At 37.1% G+C, this 12,193-nt stretch overlaps 1 protein-coding gene across 1 annotated transcript; it reads right to left on the bottom strand.

Moving 5' to 3' along the window:
• Nucleotides 1–4,892: 4,892 nt before the first annotated feature.
• On the bottom strand, nucleotides 4,893–9,803 carry LOC131946698 (proteoglycan 4-like). The gene is made up of 4 exons (XM_059307610.1): nucleotides 9,791–9,803; nucleotides 9,062–9,255; nucleotides 6,905–7,169; nucleotides 4,893–4,984 (listed from the first exon to the last, which is right to left on the bottom strand). The coding sequence occupies exons 1-4, from the start codon at nucleotides 9,801–9,803 to the stop codon at nucleotides 4,893–4,895; spliced, it is 564 nt and encodes a 187-aa protein (XP_059163593.1).
• Nucleotides 9,804–12,193: the final 2,390 nt, after the last annotated feature.

Raw genomic sequence — 12,193 nt, forward strand, 5'->3', positions numbered from 1 at the left:
TTTGTACAGTTACTCACACTTTCAACTCGTAATTTGTACAGTTACTCACACTTTCAACTCGTAATTTTTACAGTTAATCACACTTTCAACTCGTAATTTGTACAGTTACTCACACTTTCAACTTGTAATTTGTACAGTTAATCACACTTTCAACTCGTAATTTGTACAGTTACTCACACTTTCAACTTGTAATTTGTACTGTTACTCACACTTTCAACTTGTAATTTGTACAGTTACTCACACTTTCAACTTGTAATTTGTACTGTTACTCACACTTTCAACTTGTAATTTGTACAGTTACTCACACTTTCAACTCGTAATTTGTACTGTTACTCACTCTTTCAACTCGTAATTTGTACAGTAATTCACACTTTCAACTCGTAATTTGTACAGTTACTCACACTTTCAACTTGTAATTTGTACAGTTACTCACACTTTCAACTCGTAATTTGTACAGTTACTCACACTTTCAACTTGTAATTTGTACAGTTACTCACACTTTCAACTTGTAATTTGTACTGTTACTCACACTTTCAACTTGTAATTTGTACAGTTACTCACACTTTCAACTTGTAATTTGTACAGTTACTCACACTTTCAACTTGTAATTTGTACTGTTACTCACACTTTCAACTCGTAATTTGTACAGTTACTCACACTTTCAACTCGTAATTTGTACAGTTACTCACACTTTCAACTCGTAATTTGTACAGTTAATCACACTTTCAACTCGTAATTTGTACAGTTACTCACACTTTCAACTTGTAATTTGTACAGTTACTCACACTTTCAACTCGTAATTTGTACAGTTAATCACACTTTCAACTCGTAATTTGTACAGTTACTCACACTTTCAACTTGTAATTTGTACTGTTACTCACACATTCAACTTGTAATTTGTACAGTTACTCACACTTTCAACTTGTAATTTGTACTGTTACTCACACTTTCAACTTGTAACTTTTGGGCTCACTAAAGGTGGTTTTTGTGAATCATTTGGCAAATTTATAATTTCCAACCCAATAAGCCCTATATATCTTTAACGGGCTGGCTATACTACTTTGAGTTAAATACTTGGAAGTCTTGATATAGTATTTGATGAAATAAATTACATTTCTTGTCATCTTTTATCTGTGTTGTTTTCTTATTAAAACACAAAGTTTGAACTGCATCATAGATTCATACTGTAACTATTGTTTCTTTCAGACTTGTTTCTCGGGAAGGAGGGGCCGGCACTTGAAATTTAAGGCTGCGGGGGGGGGGGGGGGGGGTGAGAGAACAAAATTTTACAATGCGTTCTCGTTAAAAAGCATTTGTAACACGTGAAATTAGGCTTAAATTAGTTACTAGCCTCTAAATATTTTAATTATTTTCATTGAGTAATTAATATTCACTGGTTAATTATCATACTCAGCTCATACTATTGTTCATTGAATTAGTCAACTCAGCATGCTAAATATTCTTCAGCATTAGAAGCTTTATTTTTATTTGGGTTACGATCCTCTTTCATTACTATGAGTTTTTTTGTAATCATTATGTCTAACTTGCACACCACCGTCCCTCCCACATACACGAACACGCACATACACACACGAAAAAAATATTTGCCATAAACATGCGTAGTCAAATCGTTTAGGCCTAGATCTAGAATCTTTGTTGATTAAATTAACACCTGTTCATTTGTTACTGTCACTCAGTTGATGTGCGACGTGTTACCACGTTTGAAAACTATGTTGGGCACACAACGTCATAAAACCGGTGTGTTGTTAGTGACGTAACCAAAGTGGACAAGCCTACGGTTCCCTTATGGTCCAAGCCCCGCCCCCAGCTGTTTAAGTAAATAAATCTAACCCTTGAAAGAACTCGCGCTCTTTTTAAATTGTTTTAATTACTGGATTAAAAAAATGTGTGATCTGACCCAAACAAAAATTAAGGACATAACGAGCTGCATTTGTTGGAGAGATGATTTAAGTTTAAAAAAAAATCTACGACCAGTTAAATTGAACCGCGTCACGTTGTATGGGGAACTTGAACTAAAAAAAAAGACTTGATTTGTCTAAATCTTTTTTGTGGTAAATTCAATTCAATGTTTCAATAGTATTATTTTAGTTTTGGCCTCCACCCCTCTAAGGTTAAATCCTTATGTCCCTGCCTATGATGCTAAGTTCTCGTTTTTAAATCTTTCACAACAACAAACACGTTGGTGGAGTGAACAGAAAACATACAAATGATGAGAGACATTTTACATTACACATTGTCAACACCTTGAAAAAACACATATTCAAACACCTTCTTCTTTTAAAAAGGTTTAATAATTATTCGAAACATTGACAAATTAAAAAGTATATTATTCTACATAGGTGTGCTAATCATTTTATATTACTGCAACTCTTTATATTTCATATTTATAAGCTGTAATGGCCTCAGACATAAAGCAAATATCGACACACATCACTAGAATAGGATAGAACAAAACAATCCTCTTGAGAAAGGGGCAACATGTGTGTATACGTGTTTCTGTATTCTCTTAACCATAACACCTGTACGTGAAATTAGAATACACATTTAATTATTTTTTTTTTACAATTAAAATAAATGGAGATAAATTGTATTCATTATTAGAAAATTGTAATATATTGAAATTTAATATATATTGAACATTGAAATATATTGAACATTGAAATATATTGAACATTGAAATATATTGAACATTGAAATAAATTGAACATTGAAATAAATTGAACATTGAAATAAATTGAACATTGAAATATATTGAACATTGTAATATATTGAACCTTAATATATTGAACATTGAAATATATTGAACATTGTAATATATTGTACCTTGAAATATATTGAACCTTGAAATATATTAAACCTTGAAATATATTAAACCGTGAAATATATTGAATATTGAAATATATTGAACCTTGAAATATATTGAACTTTGAAATACATGGAACCTTGAAATACATTGAACATTGTAATATATTGAACCTTAATATATTGAACATTGAAATATATTGAACATTGTAATAAATTGTACCTTGAAATATATTGAACGTTGAAATACATTGAACGTTGAAATACATTAAACCTTGAAATACATTGAACATTGAAATACATTGAACGTTGAAATATATTAAACCTTGAAATACATTGAACATTGAAATACATTGAACATTGAAATATATTGAACATTGAAATATATTGAACATTGAAATATATTGAACATTGAAATATATTGAGCATTGAAATATATTGAACATTGAAATATATTGAACATTGAAATATATTGAACATTGAAATATATTGAACATTGAAATATATTGAACATTGTAATAAATTGTACCTTGAAATATATTGAACGTTGAAATACATTGAACGTTGAAATACATTAAACCTTGAAATACATTGAACATTGAAATACATTGAACATTGAAATATATTGAACATTGAAATATATTGAACATTGAAATATATTGAACATTGAAATATATTGAACGTTGAAATATATTAAACCTTGAAATACATTGAACATTGAAATACATTGAACATTGAAATATATTGAACATTGAAATATATTGAACATTGAAATATATTGAACATTGAAATATATTGAGCATTGAAATATATTGAACATTGAAATATATTGAACATTGAAATATATTGAACATTGAAATATATTGAACATTGAAATATATTGAACATTGAAATATATTGAACATTGAAATATATTGAATATTGAAATACATTGAACATTGAAATATATTGAACATTGAAATATATTGAACATTGAAATATTTTGAACATTGAAATATATTGAACATTGAAATATATTGAACATTGAAATATATTGAACATTGAAATATATTGAACATTGAAATATATTGAACATTGAAATATATTGAACATTGAAATATATTGAATATTGAAATACATTGAACATTGAAATATATTGAACATTGAAATATATTGAACATTGTAATATATTGAACCTTGAAATATATTGAATATTGAAATACATTGAACATTGAAATATATTGAACATTGAAATATATTGAACATTGAAATATATTGAACATTGAAATATATTGAATATTGAAATACATTGAACATTGAAATATATTGAACATTGAAATATATTGAACATTGTTATGTATTGAAGATTGAATATTGAGTACCAAGAGATGAGCACCTAGCACAAAATGTGGACAGACACACACACATGGGGTTGGTCAAAATGTTGATTGGTGAAATCTTGAATGCTAACTTACATTTTGTGAAGCGATAAACGAATTAATTAAAGTCTAAAGATGGGTTAAAATTTATAATATTGTTGGGTTAAACATGATTGACTGAAGTCATAGCTGACTAAATGATGTGACAATTTAGTTATTAGAATTGTATTTCTAACTTGAAGTAATACAATAAGCGGTATAGAAACAGGTATACATTACATTTAAGTGTCTTGACAAACAACCTTATTATAATTGTATTTACAATTCGAATTAAAACAATAATCAATAGAAACAGGTATATATTACATCTAAGAGTCTTGACAAATAATCTTGTTATTAGAATTGAATTCCTTATTTGAAGTAAAACAATAGTCATTAAAACAGATATACATAATATAAAAGTGATTCGACTATTGAATTGTATTCCTAATTTGAAGTAAAACAATACATTTAATAGACAGGTGTACAAAATAACCTGTACTTGTTCAGACACAAAGGCTGGCGGAATGAAACAGATCAATATGACTAAATCTCTTATCATTACTGTACTGTTATGCGTATACAGTACTCGGTCTTGGGCAACTGTGTCAACTTGGTGTGTACATCTTGGGCCACTGTGTCAACTTGGTGTGTACATCTTGGGCCACTGTGTCAACTTGGTGTGTACATCTTGGGCCTCTGTATCAACTTGGTTGTGTACATCTTGGGCCACTGTTTCAACTTAGTGTGTACATCTTGGGCCACTGTGTCAATTTGGTGTGTACATTTTAGGCAACTGTGTCAACTTGGTGTGTACATCTTGGGCCACTGTGTCAACTTGGTGTGTACATCTTGCTTGTTTTGATGCCTAGTTGACTGGCTGTATGATTCTATTCTGGCTGGCTGCTTGTTTTGATGCCTAGTTGACTGGCTGTATGATTCTATTCTGGCTGGCTGCTTGTTTTGATGCCTAGTTGACTGGCTGTCAGGGGCGGAACTACCATACCGCCAGACCCCGCAATGCGGGGGGGCCCAGGACGTTTAGGGGCCCATGTCCGACAAAAAAACAATGATTTTTTTCTTTCAAAAATTCAAAAATTATGTTTTTCATGCATCTTGAAAGTGGTTTTGTAAAAAAAAAAAAAAAAAAAAAAAAAAACCAGGTCTACTATAGCAGAGATTGTTGCGTAGAAAAATATTTTAAAATCTACAAGAGCTATAGTTTGAAAGGTAGGCAAACATTCACACTACTTCCATGACTTACTGCCCTTCTTTAAAATAGGGATGCCCACAAAGCTTATTTAAATAGTTTTGTACTATGTATATTAAAAAGCAATTGATTCTCTGAATTATTATTTAAATAAGACAAACTAAACAATGGTATAGCTAAAAGATCAATATTTTCAAAATTGATATTATAAAAGCCAAAACTGAAAAAAATAAACATAACGCGAGAAACCATTCACGAATCAAGCTTACGTCTTTATATATTTTTGACCAGCATATTTTATAGATATTTGATTATTTCTAGCCCAAGATAAGTTTGAACTAAATTTGTCTGGTTGTTTCTCTCAGAATGGTTATATATTGCAATGAAGTAGACTAAATTACTCAGGATATAGATTATATATATATATATATATATATATATATATATATATATATATATATGGGGCCCTAATTTTTTCTTTGCGGGGGAGCCTTTTTTTTCTAGTTCCGCCACTGCTGGCTGTATGATTCTATTCTGGCTGGCTGCTTGTTTTGATGCCTAGTTGACTGGCTGTATGATTCTATTCTGGCTGGCTGCTTGTTTTGCTGCCTAGTTGACTGGCTGTATGATTCTATACTGGCTGGCTGGCTTTGCTTCTGATTAACGTGGCTTGTGTGATTCATGTTAGATTGTTGACAGCATTGGGTTGTTCTTGGTAGGTTGTCAACTAGAGTGTTTTCTTCCCTGGGTTGTCCTATACGGGTTGGACTGCGGCAAGAATTATCTCATCTGGTTGTTTGTTGACTCCTGGGCTGGTTGGCTCCTGGGCTGGTTGGCTCCTGGGCTGGTTGGCTCCTGGGCTGGTTGGCTCCTGGGCTGGTTGGCTGCTGGGCTGGTTGGCTGCTGGGCTGCTTGCTCCGTGGTTGGCTCCTTGGCTGGTTGGCTCCTGGGCTGCTTGCTCCGTGGTTGGCTCCTGGGCTGGTTGGCTCCTGGGCTGGTTGGCTCCTGGGCTGCTTGCTCCGTGGTTGGCTCCTGGGATGGTTGGCTCCTTGGCTGGTTGGCTTCTGGGCTGGTTGGCTCCTGGGCTGGTTGGCTCCTGGGCTGGTTGGCTCCTGGGCTGCTTGCTCCGTGGTTGGCTCCTGGGCTGGTCGGCTCCTGGTTCTGCTCGTCCCGTGGTTGGCTCCTTGGCTGGTTGGCTCCTGGGCTGCTTGCTCCGTGGTTGGCTCCTGGGCTGGTTGGCTCCTGGGCTGGTTGGCTCCTGGGCTGGTTGGCTCCTGGGCTGGTTGGCTCCTGGGCTGGTTGGCTCCTGGGCTGGTTGGCTCCTGGGCTGGTTGGCTCCTGGGCTGGTTGGCTCCTGGGCTGCTTGCTCCGTGGTTGGCTCCTGGGATGGTTGGCTCCTTGGCTGGTTGGCTTCTGGGCTGGTTGGCTCCTGGGCTGGTTGGCTCCTGGGCTGGTTGGCTCCTGGGCTGCTTGCTCCGTGGTTGGCTCCTGGGCTGGTCGGCTCCTGGTTCTGCTCGTCCCGTGGTTGGCTGCTGGGCTGGTTGGCTCCTGGGCTGGTTGGCTCCTGGGCTGGTTGGCTCCTGGCTGGTCGGCTCCTGGTTCTGCTCGTCCCGTGGTTGGCTGCTGGGCTGGTTGGCTCCTGGGCTGGTTGGCTCCTGGACAGCTTGCTCCGTGGTTGGCTCTTGGGCTGGTTGGCTCCTGGACTGCTTGGCTCCAGGGTTGCTCGTCTGTGGGCTGCTCTTAGAGTCGTCAGCTTAGGGGCTGGATGCTGGATAACATCTGGCTAATGGTTGTTCGTTGGTCCGTTGAGTTAGTGGTGTTCGGTTGGTTTTTGTCCGTTGGTTGTTTGTCTGTTAGTGGGTTAGTTGTCGTTCGTTTGTCAGTTGTCGGTTAGTGGTGTTAATTACGTTCGTTGGTTGTTTTTGTCCGTTGGTTGGTTGGTTGGTTGTCTGTTGGTTGGTTGTCTGTTAATTGGTTAGTTGTCGTTCGTATGTCCGTTGTCGGTTAGTGGTGTTAGTTTGGTTCGTTGGTTGGTTTTTGTCCGTTGGTTGGTTGTCTGTTAGTGGGTTAGTTGTCGTTCGTTTGTCCGTTGTCAATTAGTGGTGTTATGTTCGTTGGTTGTTTTTGTCCGTTGGTTGGTTGGTTGGTTGTCTGTTGGTTGGTTGTCTGTTAGTTGTCGTTCGTATGTCCGTTGTCGGTTAGTGGTGTTAGTTAGGTTCGTTGGTTGGTTGGTTGTCTGTTGGTAGTTTGTCTGTTAGTGGGTTAGTTGTCGTTCGTTTGTCCGTTGTCAATTAGTGGTGTTAGTTAGGTTCGTTGGTTGGTTTTTGTCGGTTGTTTGTCTGTTAGTGGGTTAGTTGTCGTTCGTTTGTCCGTTGTCGGTTAGTGGTGTTAGTTTAGGTTCGTTGGTTGGTTGGTTGTCTTTTGGTTGTTTGTCTGTTAGTGGGTTAGTTGTCGTTCGTTTGTCCGTAGTCGGTTAGTGGTGTTAGTTTAGGTTCGTTGGTTGGTTGGTTGTCTGTTGGTTGGTTGTCTGTTGGTTGGTTGTCTGTTAGTGGATTAGTTGTCGTTCGTTTGTCCATTGTCGGTTAGTGGTGTTAGTTTGGTTCGTTGGTTGGTTGGTTGTCTGTTGGTTGTTTGTCTGTTAGTGGGTTAGTTGTCGTTCGTTTGTCCGTAGTCGGTTAGTGGTGTTAGTTAGGTTCGTTGGTTGGTTTTTGTCCGTTGGTTGGTTGTCTGTTAGTGGATTAGTTGTCGTTCGTTTGTCCGTTGTCGGTTAGTGGTGTTAGGTTCGTTGGTTTGTTTTTGTCCGTTGGTTGGTTGGTTGGTTGTCTGTTGGTTGGTTGTCTGTTAGTTGTCGTTCGTTTGTCCGTTGTCGGTTAGTGGTGTTAGGTTCGTTGGTTGGTTTTTGTCAGTTGGTTGTTTGTCTGTTAGTGGGTTAGTTGTCGTTCGTTTGTCCGTAGTCGGTTAGTGGTGTTAGGTTCGTTGGTTGGTTGTCTGTTGGATGGTTGTCTGCTAGTTTGTAAGTTGTCGTTCGTTTGTCTGTTGTTGATTAGAGCTAATTGGCTTGCTGCTGATAAGTTCAATGCTAGTTGACTTGCTGATTATAACTTGAGGGCTAAATGTCTTGCTGCTTATGACTTTAAGGCTAGTTTTCTTGCCGATTTTGACTTGAGGGCTAAATATCTTGCTTGCGGTGGACTAGTTTAGGGTTAGTTCGCTTGCTGCTGTTGACTTTAGGTCTAAATGGCTTGCTGTTGATGAATTAAAGGTTAGTTGGCTTGCTGATTATAACTTGACGGCTAAACGGCTGGCTGTTGGTGACTTGAGGACTAGTTGGCTGGCTGTAGATGACTAACAGCTATTTGCCGCTGATGACTTTAAATCTAGTGGCTTGCTGATTAAGACTTAAGGGTTAATTGACTTTCTGCTGATGACTAGAGGGCTAAATGGCTTTTTGCTGATTACTTAAAGGCTTTTTGGCTTGTTGCTGATGGCTCTACGGCTAGTTGTCTAGCTACTGATGACTTCAGGGCTAGTTGGCTGGCTGTAGATGAATTGATAGCTAGTTAGCAGGCTTTAGATGACTGACGGCTATTTGGCTTGCTGCTGATGACGTAAGGGCTAATTAGCTTGCTACTGATGATTTGAGGGCTAGTTTGCTTGCTTCTGATGACTTGACGGCTTGTGGCTTATTGTTAAAGCCTTTACGGATAGGTGGCTTGCTGCCGATGACGTTGGGGCTAGTTGGCTTACTTGGCTTGATGTTGATGACTTTAAGGCTAGTTGGCGTGCTACTGATGTCTTGAGTGCTAGTTGGCTTGCTGTAGATGCCTGACGGATAGTAAGTTTGCTACTGATGTTCTTGATGTCTTGACGTCTAGTTGGCTTGCCTCTGATTACTTGACGTCTAGTTGGCTTGCCTGTGATGTCTTGACGGCTATTTGGCTTGCCTGTGATGTCTTGACGGCTAGATGGCTTGTCTCTGATGACTTGACGGCTAGATGGCTTGTCTCTGATGACTTGACGGCTTGTCTCTCTGATGACTTGACGGCTTGTCTCTCTGATGACTTGACGGCTAGTTGGCTTGCTACTAACAAATAGAACATTATTTAACCTAACACAAATGGCGTGGTAAGTATTGGACTTGCCATATGTGTCTTGAAACTCGAAGACGCTTCAGATTACTTGACGTCTAGTTGGCTTGCGTCTGATGACTTGACGGCTAGTTGGCTTGTCTCTGATGATTTGACGGCTAGTTGGCTTGCCTCTGATGACTTGACGGCTAGTTGGCTTGCTACTTGTGACTTGACAGCTATTTCGCTTGCTACTAACAAATAGAAGATTATTTAAACCTGACATAAATTACCATCTGTGTTCATGGTTAATTAGTCATAACTATCATCCGCGTTAAGCTCATCCAAAATCATTAACTAAAATCAAATTGACTAGATGACTAGATCAGGGGTTCTGAAATTTTACCCATATGAGAATTTAAAATAAAAAAAAAAATTATTCCATTGGTAGAACACGTTTTTTTTTAAATTATTAAAACAATTCACACATTTTTAAATGGCCTGACTATTATTAATTTTGTTTACCAAAACGCGTTGATGTATTACTTTGTATCCTAGACCAAAAGACGTCGATGAATCAATATTGGAGAACCACTGACCACACCCTTCCTCTCAACATATACTTGACATGATTTGAATACATCTGTTTGCAGTATGACACCCACCAACTCTGAGTTTGAACTATGCAGATATGGAATCGTTATTTTGAAAGCAAAAGTAGATTCCTCTTTAGACCTAGCTGTCTATAGGAAAAATAGAGTTGGTTCATGTTTATTGACCTCGGCATATAAACAGATAGTGTGGTCAGCACTTTGCCCAGCCGCCTTTATTTCCCTAACGTGAGTTAGGTACCCATCAGAGCCGCATGGACTCACATTTTACAGACTTGAACAAGGATTCGAACTCGAGAATTTCGGGTTAGCAGTCTAGAGCTCTACCGTTAGTACAACCTGACCATCAATCGTTGTTTAACATCGCTATATTAGCCAGTGAGTGTTTACAAATAAAGCCCACCGAATGATTTTTGTTTTGCTCTCTGATATTTCCTGTCAGTAGCTCGATATTACAGATTGTAAGATTTGCATTTTTCTCAAATCACTACATTAAGAGAGTGCAGACCAATTTCTAGCTCCGGTGACGCTTTTAAGAGGACACGCTTTTAATGCAATCGATTGAATTGTTTTTATTAGCCATTTTAAAAACAGTTGTTCCGCCCAATTATTTAAATTGCGTTATTTTTTTAGAGATGAATTACGTATTGTATAAATTACCGGTACATTTTACTTTAGTGTATGATGCACTTTTATTTAAATAACACTTTTAATTATAATTAACCTTAATTAAAGATTTAGTTAACGGGGAGTTGTGAACTTATCAGCAGGGATTTTTCAGACATTTATCCTAGTAAAAGGGGGGGGGGGGTGGTCTTAAAATATCCAAGGGGAGTGGGGCAATTATTAAGGTTTATATTTTGTATAGACCTTTAATATTTCTTTATATTTCGTACGGTTAGGGAGAGGGGGGGGGGGGCAGATACGAAGCGATACCTGAGAGGAACACAGCTAGTGCGAATGCTGGGTAATTTAATTTCCTTCAGAGTGCGGGGCTACACATGACCGATGAATACAACAATGTCCAATTAGTCAGGAATAAACCAAATATAAAGATAAAAATATGCTATCCTTATATTTTGTTTATTTTAAAAAAAATGCTGCCCTTCTGTCTCGTTTATTTAAAAATCTGCTTTCCTAATGTTTCGTTTATTTAAAAATCTGCTTTCCTAATGTTTCGTTTATTTAAAAATCTGCTTTCCTAATGTTTCTTTTTTTTTTAAAATCTGCTTTCCTAATGTTTCGTTTATTTAAAAAAATCTGCTGACCTAATGTTTTACTTATTTTAAATCTGCTGTCCTTAGGTTTTGTTTATTTTAAATCTGCTGTCCAAATGTTTTGTTTATTTTAAATTTGCTGTCCTTTTGTTTCGTTTATTTAAAAATCTGCTGTCCTTATATCTCGTTTATTTAAAAAAAAATCTGCTGTCCTAATATTTCGTTTATTTAAAAAAAATCTGTTGTCCTTTTGTTTCGTTTATTTAGAAATCTGCTGTCCTTATATTTCGTTTATTTTTTAAAAATCTGCTGTCCTAATGTTTGTTTATTTTAAATCTACTGTTCTAATGTTTCGTTTATTTTAAATCTGCTGTCCTTTTGTTTCGTTCATTTAAAAATCTGTTCTCCTAATATTTTGTTAATTTTAAATCTGCTGTCCTAATATCTATATATATAATTCTCTTCTGGGAGCCGTTAGAAAACAAGCTGCAAGCGCCTCCTTGCAGTCCCCTCTCTTTCTCTCTATCACTATCACTATCATTACCACCCCCACCCCACCCCCACATTGTCTGGTGAGCTGTTGTTCACGCTGTTTACATCTTACAATCATAGAGACGGGTTTGGTGACGGCTATTAGGGACAGATAATTTAGTTTGAAACGATTTTAAACTTAGAGGAGGTAACTAAGAGGAGGCTGCTTTCACGTGGGGGGGGGGGGGGGGGGAAGGGGGGTTTAGTGTTTTTAAGCAAATATTTTCAGTGGCAGCATTGGTGCTGTCGAATTCCCAAATTATAAATTACTGAAAAGTAGAAAAAAAAAACAACTAAATAGCGGCGTATGATACGCAGCGGGTCGGCTCGTTTTGTT

Source organism: Physella acuta, unplaced genomic scaffold (assembly GCF_028476545.2).
Source record: "Physella acuta isolate Inbredline_101_S28 unplaced genomic scaffold, ASM2847654v3 ptg000567l, whole genome shotgun sequence".
NCBI lineage: Eukaryota > Metazoa > Mollusca > Gastropoda > Physidae > Physella > Physella acuta.